The sequence below is a fragment of the Triturus cristatus genome, chromosome 2_2, assembly GCF_964204655.1.
Source record: "Triturus cristatus chromosome 2_2, aTriCri1.1, whole genome shotgun sequence".
Classification (NCBI taxonomy): Eukaryota; Metazoa; Chordata; class Amphibia; order Caudata; family Salamandridae; genus Triturus; species Triturus cristatus.
In genome coordinates this window covers 68836546-68863569 of record NC_140582.1, presented here as the reverse complement: position 1 = coordinate 68863569, position 27024 = coordinate 68836546, and the positions used below count along the sequence as shown (strand labels likewise).

Here is a 27024-nt window from a genome sequence, read left to right as displayed (position 1 = left end):
AGTTGGTGCAGGGAGACATAAGAGGGGTCTATAGAGATGCCGATCTAATCAACTGTCAAATATCCCTAGAAAGGCGAAAATCAATTTAGCCTTGATGATGTTGAAAACTGGAATTAGCGAGAATGACATAGCAATATGAAAAAAACGGCACAGTGCGAAGTGCAATGAGTTGCTTTGGACTTCACAAAGGATACAAATTGTCGGTGGCCATCTGTCTTATCAAAATAAACTGCAGAATATTTGAAAATTGCGAACTGCTCAAGTTTTATGTTATTAAAGGGCTAGTAAGGAAAGCTGACTGTTGAATGAGAAAGGACAGGGCAGAGGTATTAACAAGTGTAGAGCTGATTTGCTGGACCACAGTTTAAAAAAAGTGGGTAAAAGTTTTTCCTTTTGCCTGATTTTCTAGCTCCTGATAAAGGGATTGAGCGTAGAGTTTAACATCAACATTATTTAGCGGTATCCAGCGACAGTGTGCCAAATCTTTTAGCATGCCTTTCATGTGCCGGGGATATAAATACACCCCTTCCCCAAGAGTGAGACATGTCATTAAATTGAAAGCTATTCCTGATACTGGGCAAGCTGATTAGCCCAGAATTTGGCACCGTCCTTGTTTAAGGCAGTCAGGGCCAGAGGTCCCGTTGGATCTACTAGCTTCTTCCTGTTTCGGAAAAACCCAGTAGGCAAACTGACCCAGATGCCTGAATACTTCTTGCAATGCTAGCTTGCTCCCCAGACCTGGATCAACAGGTACATTGTGTACTAAAGAGCCTATGTATCAGCCAATTTGGAGTAGATGTTCAAATGTAAATTGACTGTAAGTTCTTGAGATAAATGTGTTAACCCAAAAATCAGTATATCAATATGGGGCATGTGTAATGTTTAACTAAAACTACATTAATGAATTACACATTAGGTCAGTGCAAACCTTGACTGCAACCAAAATGTAGCTAAAATTTGGTACAGATTTTTCAGCATGTAAACAACTTTTCTCTTAATTCTTATGGAGTGGAGTCTTTGATGGAGAAGACCTTGTTATCATTACGATGCCGGGCGATCGGACCATCACCCGCTATTGTGGCGGTCCGGTGTCCGGCTGACAAGCAGGCGGCAGTCCGACCGCCGCATTACGATGCGACTGCCGTGCTGGTGGTCAGAAAGTGCTCCTTATCACGGCGGCTTGTGCTGCGGCCAAGGAAAAGAGCCACATCAGTAAGCCTCCGTGATAAGGAGCACCTGCACGTCCATAGACCGTATGCCATGCACCATGTCGTGCATGGTACACAGTTCATGGAGGTAAGTGGGGGCACTGCATGTGCCCCCTTGGCCAAAATGGATGGGCCTCTGTTTGGGGCCCCCTATTTCTCTTTCTGACAGCCTTTTCATGGCAGGCTTCCTGACATGAACAGACTAGTCGAAAAGGGATACTGTAATCCCAACGGCGGTGTCTTCCCTTGCACTGCTACCATTTGGGAATACGATACCGACCGCCGCCCCGTCGGGATCACTGAGCCTGGCGGATGCAGTGGTCTTCCCCAACCGCTGTGCGTCCAACAGCCGAGATTGTAATCCGGCGGTCACACCGAAGGGCTGTCGGACCGCCACTGACGGCCTGTCAGTGGCAGTCTGACCGCTATTGTAACAAGGTCCTATGTTCTAGAATGGCTTTCAATGTCAAAAACAATCCCAGCAACTCTTCGAACAATCTTCCCCAATTTCAGAAAAGATATTCTGAGAAGATGAAGACAACATTTTATTTGAAAATATGGAATGGCAAAGGTAAGAAAGGTTCAAACTTGCAGGTATCCAATGTGGACAAAGACAAAGGATTTTTTCTGTTGCATATGCCATGTTGAACTTCGACCCTTCAACTTGCATGTTACACACAAATTTCGGCATTGTTTGATAAACTAACAAAGGTTGGAAACTAAACAAAAATTCCAACGACAAACATCTTTGGGGCATTTCTAACTTGATACATATTTAGTTTGTCTCTCCGAACATCAAAGAGGAATTTGTGACTTACCATGCCCAAGAGTAGTTCTGTTTTCTTCTCCTTCGTCGCCACAGTCATCCATTATCATCAACACTGACTCAGAATTGTCTGATGGTGACCCTTCTGGACAAGACAGAAATGAACAATTTCCAAATGCTAACAATGTGGTATTGTTTTTGCTTCACTATACATATGTAACCGATGAACCCTTTAAAGCTCAGACCTTGAGATCTAGCTCACTTAAGGAAAATGGTGTGTTTGTCCATTACAATGATATCTGATCAGCTGAACTGGGTGGCCAAACTCAGAATCTCCAAAATAACCAATTATTTCTAAAAAAAAAGGTAGCTGTAAACATAAGAGAAGGTGTCTAACTAGTCTTGACACAACTGGGCCCACACGTTCTTAACTTTGAACATATGCAGAATATAAAGAACAAGCAGTAGAAAATAATATTCAATTATAAGTAGAGCTGGGTCTTGAGCATCAAGACATAGCAGTGAGGAATCTAAGGATGATTACGTTGGGAGTAAGATAGTATTCAGAAAGTGTAACTTTACTAACCTGTAGAACAATTCATGTTTTCTCTTCTCTCATACTCCTGATGGAACACAGGATACAATTCCTCCTCTTCTTTGATGTTGAGGGTAATAATCCCTTCATCATGCCCTGTTTTCACAAAAGCATACAAATATAAGTCAAGAACATCTGTATTGCACGGAAATCTGCAGGTTAGGGTTAACCACTGAAAGTGAGTCTTTTGATTTCAAACCTTGTGAATGTGAGTGTTTAATTCGAATGGGTACTACAAGTCACTGATGCATGCAACACAGTACTGGGCCTCCTTTACCTCTTCATCTTTGCTCTTCTGTTTGTCTCTGACGTGTATGCCAAATGCAGATCAGACCATTCATTTGAGCTCTGGTAATCATACCGTTCCCATTGTTTGTCACTTACATGGCTTGCACATATTGGGGAGTATCATGCATATACTATGTAGTATTTAAGGAGTCTAACACTGTGTTATGAGGTGAATTAAAGGCACTGATTCTTCTCATGGTGGCCTACAATCAGGCTGTATAGTAAAATATGCCCAACCTCATACGTTAATAATAGTTTTTCTGTCTCCCCCAACCTCCACTCCATAGACCACACCCCAACATATTTGACAAATGTTTGGATGGTAGTTAATATACTAAAATAAAGTGGTGTGAGTCACAGTTCCCTTCTAAACTAAGAATTTTGAGATTGTTATTCCTCTGACATCCAAAGGGGCCCATAGTGTAGGTTAATTTAAAAAAAAAACACAACTCAGTGGAGGCAGGCTTAGTTTGGGACACAGCAGCATTCATACCTGGTGTTTTTTGGGGGGGAAATCTTTGGACTGGTTTCATGTGCAGCAGACGTAGGCCTGACTCACTAGTCACAGGCAATAATGAGCTGTTCAGATGTATCAACCTGGCATGTTGAATCCTCTTTGGTGGGCTCTAACTGCAGAAAACCTGTGATCCTTCTGACTAGTCATAGTGTAGGGGAAAGCCTTTTCACATGGCATTGTGTCAGTTTCTTTAATGATGCTTGCAACCAACATCATATCCTCACCACACCACGCCACTCTTTCAGTGCACAACTCTGTATGCATAGGTTATGCAACAGCAGATCTGTTTCCAACTAAGCCTACCCAACTGCTGCTAGTCAGTTAACTGCTGGCGGTACTGCTTGCAGGGCTAATCAATGAATGTTGAATAGAGACTTAAAGTCTGCTTTGGGACATGGGGCATTGAGGAACTGGAGAATAGAGAAGGTATGGTAGTCTCTGGCATGGATTACAGCACCTCTACTGGTACACTTTTACCCTGGTGAATGCCCACACCATAAGCCAGTGCCAATGCTCCAGCTTCCAGGCCTGTGTTGATGTGTGGATGCAAACAGGTCATGACCTTCTACCACATACAGCCACAGTAAGTTCACACAATCAGCCACGGATGCCCACAAAATTGTCCCTATTCATAACCAAAACTGGCCCACCACACTCGCAAACAAAGTGCCCGTTTGGCAATGCCATATTGTCAGACAGCCAGTCCGACCCCGACTATACCATCTTCTACATCAAACACTGAGGCGGCGGACAAAACTATCTGTTGAAATGCAGCTATTGCAGAGTACGCCCCTTTCCTTAACCTGAGTGCAGATTGGTTTTCATTTCGAAAAAAACACCAACATCTGCTCTAAATGGCAGTGCAGGTTTCATGCTCAAACACAGAAAACCACATGTACTGAGGATGCATATGATTCCCTGGGCGAACGACCTTTACAACGCGTGCGTTACACCTCGGTACGTTTACATCACGGACATTACAACGCAAGTCATTGCAACGACTTGCGCTGGATGGTGCTATACACTTAGGAATAGTATGATTTACTATTCCAACACCTTCCCTACTGTTACGTAGGCTGGAGTTGGAATAGTGAATTATACTATTCCTTAGTCCAGCGCCCTTTAGTGCAAGTCATTGTAACGACTTGCGTTGTAATAACTGCAATGTAACGTACCGCGGTGTAACGACCGCGTTGTAACGTCACATATTCAATCCCTGGACCACAAAACGGTGGAAGATGTAACAGGCTGCCAGCTATTAATCCGAATAGAATACAATAAGGAACTCAATTGGATTAGTTAAACGGCAGCCAGTCAGAAATACACAAACTATAGGTTATTTAGCAATTTTTGGATTGTCTTTCAACAACCAGAACAGTGTTTTAGTCATTCTGATTGGCTGTCCAGTAGCCAATCAGAACGGTGGTAACATTGAAATCACTCATGGTCTGTGATAGTATATGCGGGCCTACAATCCTGCAGAAGTCCACGGATATCGCCGTTCTGCCTTTATTGCATACATGGAAGCAGATACATCCCATGTAGATTTATTATACGTATGGTATCCAAGTGGAAAGATCATTACATTTTATTAACGCAAAGTAAACAACATCACAGTGGGAGCACAACCTCAAGAGGAATTAAGTGAAGTTTCCAAACTTGGGCATATCAGTGTGACAAAATAGAACACAATGGTTAAGTCACAACCTGTTAGAACAATTGCTCATACATAAAATAAATAATTATAACAAATGAGTCAAGGTACATTATTCAACAACGATTCGATCCCTAGTGAATGATAAGGATCATCATTAGGCCAGAAAACATTATGCCTGAGACACTGATAGGGTTACGACAATTGTAACCCGATGCCAGTGTAAAGGAATGTAAGCGTCTTACAAACCGACACAAGGATGCTTACCTAGGCAAATCAAGGGCCAGAGGCATGTAAAAGAGAGGGCCACACGGTAGGGAGTGGCCCCAAAAGACAAAGAACTTGATTGTTGGGATAATCGTTACCAACAATTTATATTAGAGCAGTGGAATCACCATCTGTTTAAGCGCCGGTCAAATCCAACAAGGTAAAGTGGCTCACCATGAGCAAGACTGTGTGTCAAAATACGTGGGTGTAGGGCAGAGATGGGAGTGCTTATGACATAAAATTGCTGTGAACAGAAAGGATTCCTTGGAGTGCAGCGTTTTTATTTTTGTGTGTGTGTGTGTGTATATAAGTAAATCTCTGATGACATCATCCAGTGATTGAGAGTGTTTTCTAAACGTTTCATAGTGTTAAACATACATACTAAGGTACCACAAAAGTTAAATGAGTATACATTGTGTAGTATTAATGAGTGATTCCATTAAAAAATATATATATTATGTGAGTGGTTGTGTGATTGTGTGCATCCGTGTGTGAGTGGGTGTGTGAGTGGATGTGTGAGTGGTTGTAGGGGTGAATACGTAGGTGTGTGAGAAGCTGTATGGGTGAATACGTGGGTATGTGAGTAGCTGTATGGGTGTGTGAGTGGATGTATGGGTGAGTGAGTGGCTGTATGGGTGGGTGTGTGAGTGGCTGGATGGGTGTGTGAGTGGCTGTGTGAGTTACTATGGGTGAGTGACTTGGTGTGTATGTGGCTGTATGGGTGGGTGAGTGGGAGTTTGAGTGGATGTTTGGTTAACTGTGTGAGTGGCTGTATCGGAGAATGAATGTATGAGTGGCTGTATGGATGAGTGAGTAGACATGCAAGTGCTTGAATGGATGTGTGAATGGGTATGTAAGTGGGTGTGTGTGTGAGTGGGTCTGTTGAGATGCTGTATGGGTGAGTGACTGGGTGTGTGAGTAGCTATATTGGTGAGTGGCTGTTTGAGTAAATGTATGGGTGAGTGAGTGGCTGTGTGGAAGTAGGTGTAAGGATGAGTGGCTATGTTAGTGGCTGTGTGTGTGAGTGAGTGAGTATGTGAATGGCTTTGTGGATAAGTACGTGGGAGTGTGAATGGGTGTGTCACTGGGTGTATGAGGATGTGTGGGGATGTCATGACTGACTGACCATGTCATGAGTGATGTAATAGGTGAAGTCATAAGCAGTGCATTGCGGGGGCGTAAGTTATAGTAGGTCAGGTAGCTATAACTGCGGAATTTCAATGGTTTTGTGAAATCTGAGGCTAACTATAACATCCCTGTAACATTTGCTTTTTTCAGTGAATTTCTAAGGATTTTTTAATTCTATTTCCTAACTATAATGTCACTGTAACCTCTGATTTTTGTAGTGAATTTCAAAGGTTTGTTTGATTGTAATTTTTTAACTAACTTGTAACCTTTGAGAGTCGGTGTATGGGGGCTCTATGGGTCTGAGTGGGTGTGTGAGAGAGTGGTTTTGCGGGTGTGTGAGTCGGTGTGTGAGTGCCTTTATGGGTAGCTGAGGGTGTTTGTGAGTGGCTGTGGGTCTGTGAGTGGATGTGAGCATGCTAGAATGGGTGTGTAAATGGCTTTCTGAGTGTCTGTGTGGATGTATCAGTAGCTTTATGAGTGATTGAGCCAGAACAGAACGCCACCTGTTCCGCTATCCAACAAGAGTACACAGCTTTGCACAAAATGTGTACCCAACTGGAGTGCTTTCTATTGGTTAATTAGTAAGTGCTACCCCGTTGGATGTCTAGTGCATATTCTACAGTACAGCCTCATAATGGACGAGGAGGAAATGTCTCCAGAAATAAGAATTCTCCACGCATACACATACGTACACAAGTGTAGATGTGCGCAAGTATACGCCTGTCTGCGCAACACACACAAACACACACGCAATAAAGCACACACCTCGAAACACACTCACACACTGACATGCACAAACAAGCACATGCATACGCACACACAGACACACACAAGAACAGACACCCATAAACACATGCAGTCCTGTGCCCAGACAAACATACACAAACATGCACAAACACATGCCTGTGAACACACACACACATGCACAAACACACACATTCACAAAAGCACACATATACAAAAAGACGTAACTTCTTCCTGGGGGCTGGGGGCTGGGGAGCCCAGCACCTAAACTGAACATGGCCCCTGAAAAGAGAACATTAAAATGCAGCGATTACTCCGCAGGTCTCCAATATTCTGCTTTTTATTTCTCAAATGAACATGTGAGGCTGAAAAAACTCTTCAATAAGTCTATACACATTTTCATGTTTGGCTGTTTCTTTCCCTGTGATTAACTTGCTTTTTTGTAGGACCTCTTGAAGATGCCTTTTTGTGTGGGAAGTATTGGCATGTGAGATTCAGCTGGCAACCCACAAGGATTATTTTAAAGCCAACGAGGCCTGTGTTGGGTATTTGAGTGTCTGGGATCACTGAGATTTGTGGTCCTGACAGGAGCTTTGCGATCCCTTACGCCTCATACCAATTCACTTCCAGGAGGAACTGTGTGTGAGGTGCGTGGTTCCCTTGTGCTGTAAAGGGAGCAAAGCGCAAAAACCAAAGTGTTCAACACTCCGTCCATCATTTCCTTTGGTTTTTGCTTAAGGGAGCAAAGCGCACCACCTTTTATGAAACTGTCACTATGCCACCAGGCACCATCTCATGGGCACTCACCTCTTCTGCTGACCACCCTCTCAAGCTGCGGGCCTGGGTTTGCGGCGAGCGGGGCATCGAACTATGTTGTCCGGCACATTGCACATCAGATGGTGGCTGGTGGTGGTTGCCAGTGCCTGTGATAAAGACCAGGAGAAGCAGGACAACGCGCGGGTGGGGGCTGGCCATTGGCGAAGGATGGGAATGTGTATGTAGGGATTCTTGCTTAGGACACTTTTATCCATCACTGCTGCTGATAATTTAGAGACCTGCACACCCACAGAACATAATGAACACCCACCTCTTCTTCCCTGTCTGTAAAATACACATGAAATTTGTTTAATTTAGGACAAATTAAAAACTCCGCTATTACACATCAGACACATCCTTTATTCATACATAGTCTGTGAACTTGAGTTTCGTTGGTTTGTGTTATTGAAGCTTACTGGAAAATAAATACAGCAGTGAGAGTTTGGCATCTTTTCGAGTTTCTCACCCACAAACTTTGTTGTTGCAGCTGAAATGTGTGAGTGATGTGCCGACTGCAAGGGCAGTACTTGGAGAAACATTGCAAATCGTGACGGGAATGTTATACCGGTATTCATGAATTCGATTTAAGAAATTATTTTTTTCAAAATACTGAGAAAGAAATTGTTCATTTACAGCTCAATAAATACATAAATGTTCCTGTATGTGCTGTACCCAGTACTTTAAATGGGGAAAAATAAGTGCAGGTACTCATTAAAACAGAGGTGTGTCAAGTGGGCGGGGCTAGGGGCGGGGCTAAGGGCAAAATAACATCATACATAGAGACTACTGTACCAGTTGCAGCACATATTAAAACACATGAGAAATGTGTTTATGTCAAAAAACACAGATTAACTCATAACACAAAATGAAAGTCATGATGGCACTTTCTCCCGAATGGTCGCTGCGCACCTGATTGACAGTGCAGGGTCTGTCTAGAGACCCTGCCCTGTTAATCACAGCCTGACACAAACCCTCTCACCCCCCTGCAGTTTGGGGACAATGAAATGGGCGCTGCTGGAATCTTCACCAGCAACTCTGGAAAAGTATATTTCAGCCAAGTTAATTACAAGCTCCTCGGAGGCAGAGCGGACTCTGCCCTGCACTGGAGCAGAGAAACCGAGACTGCTCTGCCGTGGATCAGGGTACCGGTACTCTCCCTGGTTACAGAGAAGTGCCGGTACTGACGGCAAAAAAATTCGGAAGTGCCGGTACTCAGTACCGGTGAGTACCGGCCCATTTAAAGCACTGGCTGTACCTGTGCTTGGTGTACTCAGGTTGTATGAAACAATAAACCTGCGAAGAGAGGGCACATTCCCTCAACTCGCCTGTCCACGCCACACATCCAGACTTGGCCGAAGTTTGACAAACAGCGCCTCCTAGAGGTGAGAGCAAGCACTTCCCAGCACTTAAACTTTAGCCGATCAAATCCCACAACATCGATCACAGTACAGTTTAAACTGCACTTGCAGTGTCAGTCAGTAAGTCAGTATTTCTTTATTCGATGATTAAAAAACATCATAAAAGCACACATATTCAGACAGACATATTGCAGTGTCATTTCCGGGTCCACAACTGTAATTAGTTCAGCTAAAGGTCCACACTGGCCAGAGTCACCTTTAGTTGGAACTCGGCGCTTTTCATTCAATGAAGCGCAGGAACGTAATTTTATTGTAGGCATTTACATAGTTATTGGCTGCAATGGCTGAAGGTTGTGAAATCTTGCGACCCATTTCTAATTCACGAAGAAAGTGTAGAGAACAGAAAAAAACAGGTATAGGTGTTCGCTCTGCATCCACTGAGGTACCTGGAACTGCACAGGCTAACTCTTTAGCAATGGCATGCGCTGAGAAACAACTGTTCTCATTACAACCACGTCTTTAATACTTTAAAATCTGACGTGTTTGGGGGAGATGCAGGTGTATTCATAAGGGCTCACTGCAAAGGCAACCACAGTTTGTCACGCCAAACCACTACTTTGTCACGCCAAACTAGAAAATACTTTTCGTAGGGTACGGGGTGTGGCCAGGGACATCTTAAGGATTTTAGGAACCCTGGGACAGGGACAATTTAAGGATTTTAGGGGCCCTGGGCCAAGTGTATTTTGGGGGCCCCTGTTTGAGACAGTTTTACATTTATGATGCAATTTCAACTCTTTCAAGCCCTCTTTGGCAAGGTCACCGACAGTGCACAGGCGCAATCATCCAAATTCTTAATTTCAAAGGTTTGTATTGGTTTTGAAGGTAACAAAAAGAAATGCAGGGGGTACAGGAGAAAAGCATAAGTGAACAAATAAGCAAATAGTTGAGCAAATAATACATAAAAAGCAACTTAAGAGGAGGTAATAAGTTACAGAGTCATTGTGACATAAAGTCACCTGAGGTGCAGAGTCTATTGTGTGCAACGAGGTGACATAGAGTTCGCAGTAACAGACAAGTAAAGGTGCGTTTATATTATACACATCACGGTATATAACTCACAGATATGTCTACCATTTTGTGAATTGTTCTCAAGGCATAGACATGAAAAAGTATAAATGCTACAGTTTACATTGCATTTGACGGAGACAAAGCTTAAGTAGGTACCAGAAATACTTTATGCATACTTTGAAGATACAGCGTGTCATACCAAGCAGCAGCACTATTTGTTAGGTTAAAGATGGCATATGAACGCGAGTGTCATGTTACTTCATACATGTGACATGTTTATAATCGTGCTCAAGGCATTAAGGGTTGCAAGATGAGTTATAAGAAGTTGTCTATACTGGGTAGCAGTCTCAGGGTAGGAGGAGTGTGCATGTTTGGTGAAGCCCAAAGGGGAGAGAAGATGTGATGAGGAGGGTACGTGTGCTCGGACCTGTTTAAGGTGGTTTCTTGGTGGCAAAATAGTTATCCAATGTTCCCCAGATAGGCCTAGAGGGTGAATTCCATGGGGAGTGAAGGAGTGCTAAGTTGTCTGCTGCCCTGATGTGCGATACCCAATTATTCCAGGTGCGGAATGAAGCCTTGCTTGTAGATTTCCACTTAGAGAGGGCTATTTTGGTCGCTGATGTTAGGAGGAGGTCCAGCAAGGCACGAACAGACAGGCAAATCAGGTTGGGATCGAGGAAGCCTTTAATGAGAAAAGAGAGCTCCTTCTTAGGGTGGCAACCAAATAGTTTTAATAGGAATGAGAATACCTTGTCCCAGAAGGGGGACAGTGATTTACAATGAAGGATGAGGTGAGCAAGGTCACCTTTTTCATCGTTACAATTCCAGCAGGTGGGATTTTCCAAGATTTTCAGAGAATGTAGGCAAGATGTAGGCTTTGTGTAGTAGCCAGAATTTAGTTTGCGATAGAGCTGGGGAGATTTTTTGCGATGTAACTGATCTCCAAATACTGACCCAGTCTGAGTCTGTTATAGGATTGGTGGAGTGATTTTCCTAATATGCTGTTCTGTGATTGTTTAATTTTGTTGTCTTAGTGTGTAGAAGGCAGTAGAAGTAGGAGACTTGATGACTGGATTTGTTAAGTTTGTGAACAAGTGCAGGTAGGGATGGAACCCTCTGGTAGACTTTAGATTTGGAGATGGCCGTTTTAATTTTTAGAAAGTTGTAGTTGTCCATCTATTCTAAGTGGAATAGCGATTGGAATTCAGAGAATGACACCGGCAGTGCTTCCAGGCCAAGTGGGTAAGGGAAAAAAATGCCTTTGTTTATCCATGATGGGCAAAAAGGGGTTTGCTATCGTATTTGATATTTGGGTTGTTCCAGTGGGACGCTAGATTCAATAGTTTTATTCGTGATAGTAGTTTTTTATCAATTTGTAAAAGGCCATTTTTTCATAACACATTTTATTAGCATTTTCATGGTGCAGAGGGGCCGATGCCCCTTACATATATTATGAAGGCACATCAAATCAGCAGTACCAATAAACTCGTGCAACCAATTAACCTGCGAAAACTGCAGGTAGAACAGCGGAAACATGACACAGGCAGACACCAATTACACAACACGCAGGATGTCCAAGTATAAGTACATAATGAATTTAAATGACTGGAGTAATGTAATGATTAGATAGAGACTGTCAAACTCGTAGAGGGTCTAATTGTGGTATGGTAGATCGATGACACGATATAGCCCAACGTGACCATATTTTGTTGTGCTTCCGGTGGAAGTCATCTGATAAGAGTAGCGGTAGCATGCTGATAAGGTAGCTAATTATTGGTGTGATCATCATTTTTATTGTCTCTATTCTGCCCCACCAAGTAATACATTTAGGCGACCAATTATCCAAGAGGTTCTTTGTTTTTTTGAAGGGTGATTTCTTTGTTGTGCTTGATGGTATCTATCAGGTCCGACCCAAACTCTATGGCAAGATATTTTATGTACCCATTTTGCCAGGTAAGGCCTGAGTCACCTAAAAGGTCACTTGTGGTGAATTGCAAAAATAAGAAAAACAGTGTGCTTACTCTAATTTCCAAACACTCCAACATTACTCTTGAGTCTCATACCTCAGACGAAGATAGTAGGCTACTGATCTCAACCCTTTGTAGAGGCAACAACTTTTTTCATGTTATAAATATATATGGACCTAATAATGATGATACAGACTTTTGGGGAGGAGGACTCTACCAAGATAGGCCATTAACCCCGAAACGATGTCATTATCCTGGATCCCAAAAAAGTTTAATGAAAATATGTTCCAAATACAATCTTAAAGATACTTGGCGCCTGCAACACCCTGACTCAAGGGAGTACACCTTCTATTCTGCTCCACACAGCTTCTACACTAGAATAGATTACATTCTCATCTCTGGTTCCTACACGCACCTGATTGACCAAACAAACATCTCTCCAAAACTAATCTCTGACCATTCCTGCATCAACACTATTTTAGCAGGGACCAACGCAAAAGCACCTAACAGACTGTGGTGCTTTAATAACAAAGTACTGTCCAATCCAGAATGTGAGAAGTTGGCCTGGTATATGCTGTCCACTAGTTATAGTGGGCACCTTGTACCAGTCCAAACAACCCTTATTGATGATAGGTTTAAAGACAACCTTTATTGAAAGCTATCCTAGTGGTAGCTATGGACAGCAAGCTTCAGGCTAGGTCTTGAAGGACTGTAAAGCAGCATGTTTTACCAGTCTATAATCTCTTGAATGTCCAAATGGAAGGGGAACCACACTGGGTATATATATAAAATATATGTATTTATTACTAAACACACCCTACTAGTCTCTTTATGAGGCTAGAGGTCAAAGCACATTTGTTACAATCAAAATATCACAGTAAATTAGCACAATATACAATAGGCCCGGGGGGACCGAACCATATACTAAGAAAGCGGTATAAGAACCACAACTTGTCTAGACCCAGTGCCTAGGGCACATAGAATTGCTGACACCCCACGGAACCACCCAAAGTAGTGACACAGGAGACCCACGGGGGCGTGTGCAGTGTATGAACACAAGTGCGAGCCCCGTACAATGCTACAGGAAAGTCGCGGTTGGAAAATTAGAGTTTAAGTACACTTAGAGGTGGACTAGGAACAAACCCTTTTGGACTTAGATGGTTCTAGGGCCAACACCCCCGGAAGCACCAGAGTACTCGTGTTACCTAACCCAGGGAAGCCGGGTGCATAGGTGTCAAATGGTGTCGGGCGTCTTCATCGATTACAATGGCGAGATTCTGCAAAGTGCTGCTGCCGTGAAGAAGAGAAGTGTCCGAAGAGATCCAAGCCTGGATCGAAGATGTGTAGAACCTGAAAGCAGAGGGGAGAGAGTCTGGGTCACTGGCCAGTGACCAAGGGCACAATAGACCAATGTCCACAGATGTCAGGTGCTTCATGTGCGAAGAGGGGAAGCTTGACTCTACAGCCACGAGGACCAGGAGGCATCGACGACAACCAGGAAATGGATTCGAGCTGTCCCACGAAGGATGTCGAGTGCTGCAGCGTCGGTGCCCGGATTGGACACAACAAGCCTTGGCAACAGCAAACCCCGCAGGAAGAGAAAAGATGCTTCGGTGCGGACCAGCAAGGTCCCGGGGACTCCCCAAGCGATGGAGAGTCAGGGCACGTCTGGAGCAACCAGGGAGTCTCAATTTGAGTTACAGTTGCATTCACAGGGACCCGCTAGTCGACGGACCAGGGATCGCGAAGGGACCTCGAGAGAAAACACAAAGGGCCAGCTCACGGAACACTCGTGGAGTGTAGGCGGGCAATCTTCGGTACAAATGCTGCTCGGGGTCAGGGTTACAAGTCACCCAAGCTCAGCTGCAGAGGTCGCCTCTAAGCTGATGCTTCTGCAATTGGTCGCGGTGTCCAGGGGTTCAGGTTGCACAGTCTCCACGAGGGATACAGGCCTCAGAGTTGCTGAGCGCACAGATTGACCTCAGAGACCACGGGAACCCACCTCCTGTGTTGCAAAATTCTTCAGAGTGCTCAGGAGCTTCGGAGATGCAAACCGGACTGTTGCGTCTTTGGTGCCTGCCAAGCAGGGGAGTGACTCCTTTACTCCAAGGGAGATTCTTCAGTCATCTGGCATCGTGCAGATCGTCGAAGTCCCAGGATTCAGTATCAGAGTTTCGTCCAGGGATATCTCAAGTTCTGTGGTCAGGGGGTCCTTCTTTATACCCAAGGAATGGGTTGGACATACTCTGGGGAGCCACCTATGGGAGGGTCAGGAAAGAGGGGTGGCTACACCCATTTACTTTGTCCAGTTTCGCACCAGAGCAGGGGCTCATAGCCCCTGCAACCGGTTTGAGCTGGACTATGCACAGGGACACCAAATGTGCCCCCAGTGCAGACTTCATAGCACTCTTGGAGGGCACCCACCCAGCCCCACTCCACTAAAGCCTGTTTGGGGGGTGATAACACCTCCCTGTGTCAGGAAACCTATTGTCCAGGCCTCCGCTGCCGGAGATTTGTCCAGCAGCAGGAGGGCAGACTCGTGTCTGTGGCTGGCAGTATCCATTTTGTGATGCCAGGGCTCTGTTAGCTTCTAGCTCTAGAAGGGTGGGATCATACTCCCACACCAGTTACTGGTGTGGGGGTATGATTCCAAGGTGTTTGACACCAAACATGATATGTTTCCGTGCAGCCATCCCAAAGTCAGCATTTACTGTGAGGTTATAATGCACGTAAGAGTATATGGTCTGGCTGCATCACAGACAATCCCGGAGAATAAATTCTGAAGGCTGTAGAGGGGCTCTGCTCATGCATGGGCACCCTCTCACATAAAACTAAGCACCCTGCCTTCAGGATTGATAAGGCCTGCCATCGGGGTGACTGATAGGTTTATATGTGCAGAGATAGGGTGAGATATAGTGAACCTATATCTCGGTAAGGGGTGCATGCACCACCTTACTCAGGCTGCAGTAGCAGACCTGTGGTGTCATTTTGGATGGCTTCTCAGGGGTAGCATAATACATGCTGCAGCCCCTGGTAGGCCTCTGGGGTACCTATGCCCTAGGTACATAGTGTACCATATACTAGGGACTTATAAGGGTACCCCAGAATCCAATCTGGAGTGTACTTAAAGTACTTGTAATAAATTTAAGGGAGAAAGCAGATAGGCTGGGGTCCTGAATAGCAGGTTCCCAGCAAAACACCAGGAAAAAAGTGGGGGCAACCATGTAGTCAGATTCCACCTTCCTACACCGAAGATGTGGCAAAAATTCAAAAGACGATTAAGGATTACTTCAAAGATAATGACCTCCCGGACACGAACGTACAAACACTATGGGATGCCCTTAAACAACACTTAGGGGTACCCTCATAGAGACCCTCAAAACGAAAATCAATAGAGCAAATAATGCCAAACTTGAACCTTTAGAGTCATAAATAAGATAACTCGAAATGGCTCACACCAGAAACCTTGACAAACCCACACTCTCTCTGCTTACACAGAAAAAATATGAGAATAACAAAATCTTGAGGGATAGAGCCGGATTGTAGATAAACAAATTTAAAGGTCTTCAATTATGTGTAGCTAACAAGGTTCATAAACTACTAGCCTACTACCTCAAACCCAAACAAAATCCAAAACAAATCATAGAAATTAAAGATCACCTAAACATAACCCAAAACAATACAGAGAAAGTTCTTATACCTTCAAAGACTTTTCCGAAACACTATATCGGAGCGACCAAACCTTTGACTCTACCCAGTGTAAACATTAGTTAAATAAAATCCAGGTTCCCCAGATAACAGAAGGCGGCAAGACGGCTCTCAGTAAGCCTATTATCGAAATATCAAAAGAAATTAACACACTGAAAGAAAACAAAGCCCCATGTCCGGATGGCTACCCAACCATATTCTACAAATCCTTCTCCAATTTGCTCCAACCAACTATGCTATTCCTATTTAATCACATTAGTAAATCAGGCACTATTTCAGGTACATTGGCGGAAGCTAATATTATCATGATCCCCAAAGGTGGGAAGGATCCGTTACTAGCCAAAAACTACAGACCGATTTCACTGATAGATTTGGACTATAAAATCTACGTGGATGTCCTAGCTACACGCCTTAACACCTACCTTACACAATTGATAGGTAATTCCCAAGTCGGCTTCCTCAAAAACCGCATGTCAAATGGCAATACATGCATTCTATGCCATTTCCTTGATAACACGAAGAAATCCCGCTCGCCCGCTGTAGCAATAACATTCATACAAATTCTAAATGTGTTAACATCTAAAATTCAAGGATAATGATGTGAGTTTTCAATATTGTAACACAGGAGCAGATCACTAATATAAAAAACTTTCATGGAATGTCAATGGCCTCAGATGTATACGTAGGCAGAGATTAGCTATGAAATATTTAGAGCAGAGCCCAGCTCAAATAGCCTGATTCAGGAGACTCATCTAGATATCTCAGAGAGCTGTATCACCTTCTCGCAGTACCCCTAGATAGAATCCTTCTGCACATCAGAGCAGACATTTCACTGTAATGGGGTTGCCAACCTGATTAAACGAGGGGCAGGCTGTGTAATAAAATCGTTTAAAACAGATAAAACTGGGAGGTGGGATTTAGCCCTCTTAGACTTTGGAGGAACAGAGTTAGCCAGCACATCATTCTATGGCCCAAAGATCGACGATCCTACACACATATGCAACCTACAATGGAACTTGATGGAAGTCACTGCCCTTATAATTATTGGGGGAGATTTTAACGTCTTGCTTCACCCACTGCTTGATAGGTCGAATCGGAGTCGGCATGTAGGGGCTCCTCGAGTTCGCCAGGCCCTAAATAATATGATGCATGACTTGGAACTTTGAGATGTATGGAGAGTTAAGAAGGGTAATACCTGTGGATTCACTTTTCAAAGTAAGAAATACGGACATTTTTCAAGAATAGATTATTTATTGGCAGACAGATCTATCATGGATGCCATAACATCTATTAATATCCATCCAAGTCATATTTCAGATCATTCTGCAGTCGCCATCTCCTTAGTAGAAAGCAGCCGATCATTGAGACCTAGATGTGTTATGAGGGTGCCTCAGCTAGGATTTTGCTAAATGGGACCTTAACATCAAGTTTTAATGTACTGAGAGGGATAAGACCGGGTGCCCCCTTTCACCCCTATTATTTGATTTATATATAGAGCCACTAGCTCAGGTGATAAGATCTGATACCTCTATAACTCCCTTTAGATCTCATCAGTATAGCAGCCAGGTAGCTCTCTATGCGGAGGACCAGTTGTAATATACTGCCGATCCGACCGTAGCTATACCAAGGGTCGAACATCTGTTAGAGGAGTTTGGATCACTATAGGGATATTTAGTAAATCCATCAAAAACCGAGGTGATGTGCTGGAACATAGAAGACTGGGAGGGGAAAGTTAGCCAAGATTTCAAATATTTGGGTATTGAAATTGTTAAGGAAATAGATAATATCCCACAGATCAATTTAAATAGGGTTGCAAAAGAAATAGACAGATTGTTAGCAAGGTGGAAAAATCTCCCTCTAACATCTATGGAAGGGTCAATCTAATTAAAATGGTTATAATCCCCAAATGAATCTATTTGTTTAACGCCATGCCCCTCAGTTTTCCCAAGTTAGGTATCAATAAAATCCAGGGGAAAATCGTAAACTTCATATGGGCTTATAAGGGATTAAGGCTGGCATGGAAGAAACTCAGGCGTAGGCTCATTAAAGGAGGCTTGGCTCTCCCAGATATTAAATGATATTGCGTAGCCTTCCAATTTAAAAACATCCGGATGCTGCTGGGGAAGGCTGATGACTCAACCTGGGGGAGGCTTTTGGGTGAAATGGTGAGGAAGGAAGGTGGGGACGTTTTTTTGTACAAATTTGGTCCCCCAAGTACTTCAAAAAAGTATGTTTAAAATATTGAAATACGCCCTCCATTTGTGGTATAAGGTAAGGAGCAGGTGGGGTCTAGTCTACTATTCGGACTTTGCCCCAATCTAGCAATCACCGGGGTCTCCGGTATGTTTGAAAGACAGTTTGAGCATACCAATTAGAAGGGCAGGCATTACAAAATGGTCAGATCTGATATAATCGGGGCGTCCATCCCTGGGAGGCTCTGAGAGCAAAGATTGGGAACAAATTTTCCAGGTTTAAGTATATTCAACTATCCTCATGGTAAACGTCTGAAAAGAAAGAAGCCTGTGGTGATTGGGAGTTGGAGCTATTTCTACAGGACGTTAATCTTAAGAACAAGGAAGTCTCTAAGTGGTATGAGATATTCCTGGAGGCAGATGAGAAGGAGTGCTCACCACAACATTTAGTCCTAAATGGGGCTCCACTCGGGTGTGATATAGAGGCAGTTTGGGAACTCTTCCTGAAGCTCCTACACAAATTTGTAAAACCAGCTAACCTGAAAAAGAATAATTTCTTCACCATAAATCGCCTATATTGGACACCGGCCAGGATAGCAAAGTTTGCCCCTACCCCTCCCCCCAAGTGCCCAAGATGTGACTATATAAGAGCTAACGATTTACATATCTTCTCTGAATGTCCAAATTTGAGAGACTATTGGGGCGGAATTGAGAACGCTTTTAGGGGAATCTTTGGTAGAGAGATTGCCCTTAGCACAGCTCTTGTTCTATTTGGAGAAGATGGTACAGTCAGCAAGAGGCTGAAGAATCCACATAGACTGCTGTTGTTCTACCTGATCCTCATAACACGGAGGGAAATCTGTATAAAATGGAGGGATTCCCTGCCCCCAAAGGTGGAAGATTGGGTCAAGGCAGCCATTAAAGTTGCCCGTTTAGATCAAGCAGTGTTGGAGGAGAACAATCTCAATCAGTGGCGTAACGAAACTCGAGGGGGCCGTCCCTGCAAAGTACATGGAGGGCTCCCCTTCCTGCAATTCAGGAACTCTCAGGCCAGTATACTTGGCTGAGGGGGCCCCCTGGAGCAAGGCCCCCCCCCGCACTGCGGGGTTTGCGGGGGCCTTTGTTACGCCCCTGATCTCAATATTTGGCTTGACTTTCTGACATGGAGTAGAGCCTTGGGTTTCGAACATCTTCCCTTGGTCCAATGATTACACCACGACACCAACAAAGGTATGGGTCTGGTAAGGTTTGCAGACTGAAGCGAATGCAGAGGCGGCAGGGTGCACAGTTTAGAAGGGTGCTATATAAAGTATTGCAGACGCTTTTTGGTGATATGAGGAAAAAAAGAAAAGAAAAAAGTAATATAAAAAATGCAAAAAGAACAAATGCTTGACAGAAAGCAGATTAATGTCATACATTCACACCAGTACAGAGATCTGGCCCTAAATCCATAGTTGTTTTGCTCACCATGCCATTCCAGTTTGAGCCCAGCCATATGCAAATCAGTCTTAACCCTGCGCCCAATGGGAACAGTCCAGCACGAACTGCCAGGCAGGTCCTCTATGGACTGGAAACAAGCATCCTAGGACCGGTTTCGGGGTTTCACCCCTCATCAGCCAGGATAGCTTGACTCCAGTGGCATGGAGAGCACGGGACCCATGTCTGGGCAAACCCGGTCCCAAGATGCTTGTTTCCAGTCCAGGGAAGATATGGCTTGGCAGTTAGGGCTGGACTGTTCCCATGAGGCACAGGGTCAAGACTGATTTGCATATAGCTGTGTCTGAACTGGGGTGGCGAAGTGAGCTAAAGAATGATGATGGATTCAACTCAGATCTATGACTGGGGGTGAGTGTCTGAACAGTTCCAGCGCTCCGTCCATTGTCTCCCTGTGTTTGCAGCTCACTAATATTACTGGAAATAATCTCTGTGACATTCTCCCATTCCTCATATATGAAGTTCTGATTTGATCTAAAATAAACTTTTTTTATGGATGTTGCATGAAACATAAGCCAACATTTCTCTGTATAATGCCTGTAACAGACTCTCACACATCACCAACATTAAAAATAATATTGAAGGAAAATGGCATTTTAATAAGAAATATTCAAGGTCATCGGAGAAAGACTCTGCAAAACAGAGCTGGCTCTTTCAGAGGGCCCCCAGAGAGGCTGTGGCCTTGGGCCAGAGTCCACTTTGTCCAAGCTTTAAAACGGCTCGGGGATGTTTCAGACAGATGCAGACCAAATCTCCATGTGTGCACGTGTTTGTGTTGGGGGTGTGGTAGGAAGGTATAGGAGTGTGGTATGGTAGACTACCGGAGATATTATGCCAGATTATACAGGTGTGGCGGAAGTATAGGCAGCATTTTTGTACGCGAGGGAAGGTTATATTGGTGTGTTGGAAGTAAGATCGACATTTCTATTAATTGTGGCATATTACACAAGTATGCTGAAAGTAAAGCCGGCATTTCCATAAAAATGGCAGATCGTACAGGTTTGCCGAAAGTATGGCGTAGGTACGGACAAAGGTACAATATACACCCTATCACTCATAGGGCGGCACTTGTTATTCCTGGGAAGATGGGGTGTCTCACAGGCTCTACAGGCGTTGCAGGTTATGCAGAGGCATGGTGTGAATCTAATTTCTTGCAGTCCAGATTGGGGGACAGATTCTGCTGGTACACAAAGGTGTGTTTCACGCCTTCCTGTCGATGTAGAAGGGAGGGTGTGTCAGACGTATTCTTGTAGATACAGTAGGTTATCACATAGCCAGGTACTGATACGCTGTTAATACAATATCTATACTTTGCGGGTATAAGGAGTGTTCTAACAAACTTTAGTTAGTAAATTAAAGTCGCCATATCTATAAAAGTCAGTCCACACAGTCCGGTGGGCGATTGGGAGGGGGCACACTACGAATAGTGAAGCTGTGCTCTGCACCATGTTGCACTAATTGTACTAGGGCCCATGGTTAAACAAGCAGGAGACCACACTTATTTTTTAAACAAAATTGCTGCAAATTCTCAAATATTTGCGATTCCGCACCAAAAAACATTTTAAATGCTTTTGTGCCCTGGCTGGGTCCATGGGGGACCCCACAGCACCAGGGCTAGGGAGTCAGGGTATCCCTACCCTGCCCTCTTTTCTTTATTTTGACATTTATTTTGGGACTCTGCTGAGGCTGAGTCCCAAAATGGCTACCAACACTTCCTGGTTGATGTGTTGGCAGCCAATCAGATTCCTGCACGAGATCAGGAGTACTCGAGAATTATTCGCACACCTAGATATACAAATTTGGATTTCCTTTAATATCTCCAAAATTACTGAACAAATTTACACCAAATAAGAAAAAGCGTGCCAAGCGAACAAGAGCTACCTTTTTACCCCATGTAGTGTATTTCCGTCCAGCGGTTTGGGCTGTAGTCGTATTCCACATCCCTAGGGAAATTAACATGGAAAAAGCACTTTTTTTTACCCCTTCACTTTTTCTAACCCCCGCTTGACGGAGCTCCCTGAAACTTTCCATGCAAAACTAGAATCACTGGCAAACATTTTTCTGGAAAATTTCGTGAAGATTCGTCAAACGACGCCATAGATTTAGCCAAGTCAAAAAAACGCTTTTCCTATGGATATATATATATATGGATATATATATATATATATATATATATATATATATATATATATATATATATATATATATATATATATATATATATATATATATATATATATATCCAAATACCACTCCAAAGCGCTTCTCTGCACCATGAAAAGAGAGACGGACACCTTCTTCTTTGTTGGAAACTGCAGCCGCAGTAACGAATTTATTTAAATCATAGATTCAGTGCAAATGAAACGGGAAGACGCGTTTCGGCCAACTGTGTGGCCTTGCTCACATGATTGCGTTGCAAGGAAGTGACGTATTTATACAAACCAGAAAAAAAGGGGAGGTAACTTAGCTTTCATTATTACTGGTTAATGTCTGTCAACATGATCATAGACATAGTGAAAATACCTCACGTATCAAGTAGTTGTAATTAACTCATTACATAAATGGAAATGATAACTCCAATGCAAATTTCTGTGCTAATACATATATAACATCAATAAATACAAGAGTAATTTATATGTTTCTATTATTGTGGTCGGAAAAACAAAATTGAAATTAAAGATTGAAAAAACTGTATGGCCTTAGGGTTCAATCTGGAAAATTCCTCCTAAGACAATGCTAGAAGGCTATTGCTGTGAATACAAAACAGAACCTACAGCATTGCAAATTAACATTGTATAATCATATTTTTTTAGTACGATAATAGTATTACATTCAAGGTACAAATACTTGGAGGCAACAACTTGTTATCCGAAACCACTGAATAAAAATAATCTATATAATTCATTAGTAGCCCGCACAGAGCCTAATACAACGTGACTTGTTATTTAATTTTTGTAATTCAATTTGTGTTGTGCGAAAGATGGAGAAACCACAAAAGTATTAACCGTTTAAAGTGCAAAGTGTTTAAAGATACCCTAAATAATGGATAGGGCATGTGTCAATAAAGTTCCCCTAACCTAGTTATGTAAACAGCTATTTAGTTTTTTTGTTGGTAAATTGTGTGATACAGTCAGCTGACTAATCTACAGCAACAGAGCCCTAAAGGTTTGGTCACACAGATAAAGTCGTTTATATATAAAAAAAGGATAACATTTGGGAACCCAAGAGACCAAAGAAACCACAAAAACATTAGACTGATTAAGGTTACAGAACGTTGCCTACAGAAAAACTCAATCAGAATACAGTGATTGGTAACAGTGAGTCTAAATGTTTAACGGGACAATTATAAAAAATGAAACAGATCTTCACACAGATTCAAACCTCTCGGAGCCTTAGAATCTAGTTCCATTATATATTTTGTTTCCAATTGCCTTAGTTGCTTTTCACGGTTTCCCCCACGTTTGTTCAGGGGGACGTTATCAATAACAAAGTATTGCAGAACATTGAGATTGTTGCCATGTTCGGATTTTATATGACGAGCCACAGGATAGGAAGGATCGGAATTAACTATGGCTCGTAAGTGCTGCAAAATGCGCACATAAACCTGCAACTTAGTGCTGCCGACGTAGCGTAGTCCACAAACACATTGTAAAATGTACACAGCATAATCTGTCCGGCATGTAAAATGCCCTCTGATATTGATAGATTCATCAGAAAATGGAGTGCAGTAGGATTTGGTGTTAATGCCAAATTTGCATGCCCTACATGTGCTGCATTTAAAAAAAACCTTTTTAGGGGATAACCAGATGCTCTTAGTGTCTAGTTCTGGACTAGTTTTAACTAGGTCACTCCTCATGGAATGTGCCCTGCGGTAGGTGAAATTCGGCTGTGTAGGCAAAGTTTGTGAAAGCACCATGTCAGTTAAAACAATGGGCCATTGAGTTTTGATAATGGAACGGATTGTGTTGGCCTGTCTACTGTATGTTGAAACAAATCGACAGATTGCTTTGTCTTGATTGACATTATGGGTGTTGTTACATTTCATGCTAGGTGGACCCAAGATGTTAGTGTTAGGGCTAGGTGTGGTAAATAGTAGGGTTTGTCTCTCTTTACTGTTTGCCTTGCTTAAAGCTTTCTCTAGTTTGCTGAATCATATATATATATTTTTTTTTCAAAAAAAGCCTTTTCGTGGTCAAAAAGCAATCTTGAGCCCAATTCCATAAGCGTGATTCTTTATTTATAAAATGGCAAACAAACGCCCGACGCGTTTCGGTGCAGCCGCACCTTGGTCACGGGTAATCAGTAGTTTGTGAAATGTAAAACATATAGTGTTTAAACAAAACATAGAAGTAGGACTACCTGCCCCAACTCAGTATCAAAGACATTCAAACTTGGCATCCATTTTGTAATGGTCAAATTTCCAATGTTCTTGTTTTTATATATATTACTGTTGCCACTGTTTTCAATTTCTTATACATGCGACTATGTCAAAATGTACGTTGCGTATATATTGTGCAAGTTTATCTCACAATTCATGAATGATAATTAGTCCTGCCCCCAAAAAATGCAGTTCGCTGATTTCCCTGCCGCTTTTACGGACGGTGGACATTTCACTCGTAAAAAACCAATGAAATTCCCCCGTTATAGTTACTGCAGGCAACTATAACTCACGCGACCGCAATCCTCTGCTGATGACGTCAGATATTACATCACTGTATTTAGACACTTATTTACCAATGTCTTCTTCCATTAATCTTTAGCTATACATATATTACAAATATTTATTTTTCAGAAAGACACATATGTCATCAGTGATGTAATATCTGACGTCATCAGCAGAGGATTGCGGTCGCGTGAGTTATAGTTGCCTGCAGTAACTATAACGGGGGAATTTCATTGGTTTTTTACGAGTGAAATGTCCAGCTAACTATAACATGTGTGAAACCTATGGTTTTTTAAGTGAATTTGCAAGGTTTTTTAAATGCTAATTCGTAACTATAACGTGTGTGAAACCTATGGTTTTTTCAGTGAATTTGTACGTTTTTTTAAATGCTAAGTTATGTTTTTATTATTTTTTTTTTTTCAGGTTTTACACCGTGCGCACACCAGACAAACCTCTCCACCAGAAGTACTACTAACTCCATGCTTAGCAGGGATGGAGAGCACTTTAGTCAAACATTTCACTTACTGAGGTACTTGTGACTTTAAGGCCACAGACACGTCGATTGAAACACGTGAGCACTTCAAATTCAGAAGGACTGTTAACCTATGATTAAGACTCATCACAGGAGTTGAAACGCGTCAAGTTGAAAAGCTATTTGTTGCAGTGGTGAAATGTTTGAATAAAGTGCCCTCCATCCCTGCTAAGCATGGCGTTAGGCTCACTTCTTCTGGTGGAGAGGTTTGTCTGGTATATCTTGCAGCAAGCCTATGAGTAAGATGTTGCTTACATCGAAACGTGTCAGGCAGAGAAATTGACACGGGATGCTGAAGTGAGTCACAGAGAGAAAACCGGATGGTTGGCTGGTCACTGTGTGCCCTCCTGAAGCTTTCAGGGCATTTGGTGATTTATGTGTTTACACGGCGGCCCGTATACACACACATATATATATATATATATATACACACACACACACGCATAAGGGGGCCTCAAAACGCACACTCCCATGCATTATTCATAGACTTTTCAGAAAATGCTACAGTAAAAACTACTGAACGGAATTACACCAAATTTGGTAGGAATTTAGGTCTTGGTCCACAGATTGTGCTTTTTGTTATTTGGATTAAATCCATTGAATAGCTTTTGAAAAATGAAAGTTAAAAAATATTTGTATATCTGACCGGTTGGGTTGGTGAGAGTTTCTAGAAAGTCTCGCAGGAGTACCGGTTTAAAAATAGAGCATTCTGATTGGCCCAGGGAGCTTTTTTGTTTTCTCTTGGGCCATCTCGCTCCCACAGGAATCCGCTCTGATTGGCCGCCAGGAACATGTGAAAAATGTTGCTGGCAGCCATTACAGCACTTCCAGACTTAATCTCCTGTCCAGGAGTTAAAAAAACAAAAAAATTATACATGGGGCAGAGTAGGGATACCCTGACCCCATAGGCCCCATCGGGGGTCCCCCCGCCCCCCGCCCCCCGGGACCAAAATGAAAAATCCTGCGAGATCAGGCCCGAAAAATGGCGGCTGTCATTTTATAACGTATATGCAGAGGGGGACGTCACTAGGGCCCCCATCCCTGCCCATTTAGCGTCCTGGGGAGTACATTTAAGGGGAAGGGCCATTTTCAGCCCCGAGGACCCCATCACCCAGGGCCGGCTCCCTGTGGGCAGGCGCAATGCAGGCTCCAGCACCATGTGGGGAGCCAGCTAGGCCTGTGAGACCCCCGCAGTCTTCAATATTGTGCTGTATTTAGTCAAGGGGGCTTACAGCCTGCCTCCAGCTTCTGATTGGCTTTTGTCAGTGTTCTTTCAAAAAACATTACTTCTAATTGGATAATAGTTCCTGCTTCTCCCACCTTTTTTCTCAATTGTTGACTCCCATAGATCGCCCAAGGACTTGTCTTCTTCCATTTGTTATAGTTATGTTCCTTTGTGCGCTTTATCTTTTGGGGGGTTTACCTCAGCTTGTGTATCAGCATAGCTCCCACTTCACAGACGCCGAGCCTGCATTTTCCAACCAGTAGTGTGTGTAAACAATCTTTCTTTTGCTTTATCAGCATGGCACCCGTGTCACGGACAACCGCCGCGCTTCATGTTTCCTTTTATTTTTAACTTCCGAGGAGGTAGAGTGTGCAACCAGTAGCATGTGTAAACAAACTTTCTTTTGCTTTATCAGCATGGTGCCCGCTTTACAGACAGGCGCTGTGCTTCATTGTTCATACTGCCGATGAGTTAGCATGTGTGCATTTGAAATGGGCGTCCCCGCTTACATGTTTCACCACGGGAGAGCCGACGCCAAGACTGGTAACCGGTTCCCCAGTTACAAAGTTGGCAGCTCAGGATGTTACGCCACAATCCCTGCCAAGACAATGGGCATTTTTAAATACTTGGGCTGTGATTCATTTTGTTTGTTCCAATTGCATCTTCTGACTTATGAGCGAGTTTAACATTTCACTTTGACTTCTTATCTGCTTGCTATTTTTCTGAGGCTAGAGTCTGTTGTCTATGTTCGTCACAAACTAATCACATAGGCGATGCATAAATACGCATCCACAACTCATTGTGGTTTCTTCACTGATGCTGACAAGGCGGTGT

At 43.2% G+C, this 27024-nt stretch overlaps 1 protein-coding gene across 2 annotated transcripts in view; it reads right to left on the bottom strand.

The window, feature by feature from the left end:
• LOC146861859 (uncharacterized) overlaps positions 1-27024 on the bottom strand; it is a 141718-nt gene that overhangs the window by 33929 nt on the left and 80765 nt on the right. The window contains exons 5-6 of one of the 2 annotated variants that reach the window (XM_085641029.1): positions 2561-2665; positions 2027-2119 (exon numbers count right to left, since the gene is read on the bottom strand). In XM_085641029.1, coding sequence (XP_085497155.1) covers positions 2027-2119; positions 2561-2665 — 198 coding nt within the window. The remainder of the gene's footprint in view (positions 1-2026; positions 2120-2560; positions 2666-27024) is intronic. The other variant, XM_085641030.1, reaches the window with a different exon arrangement.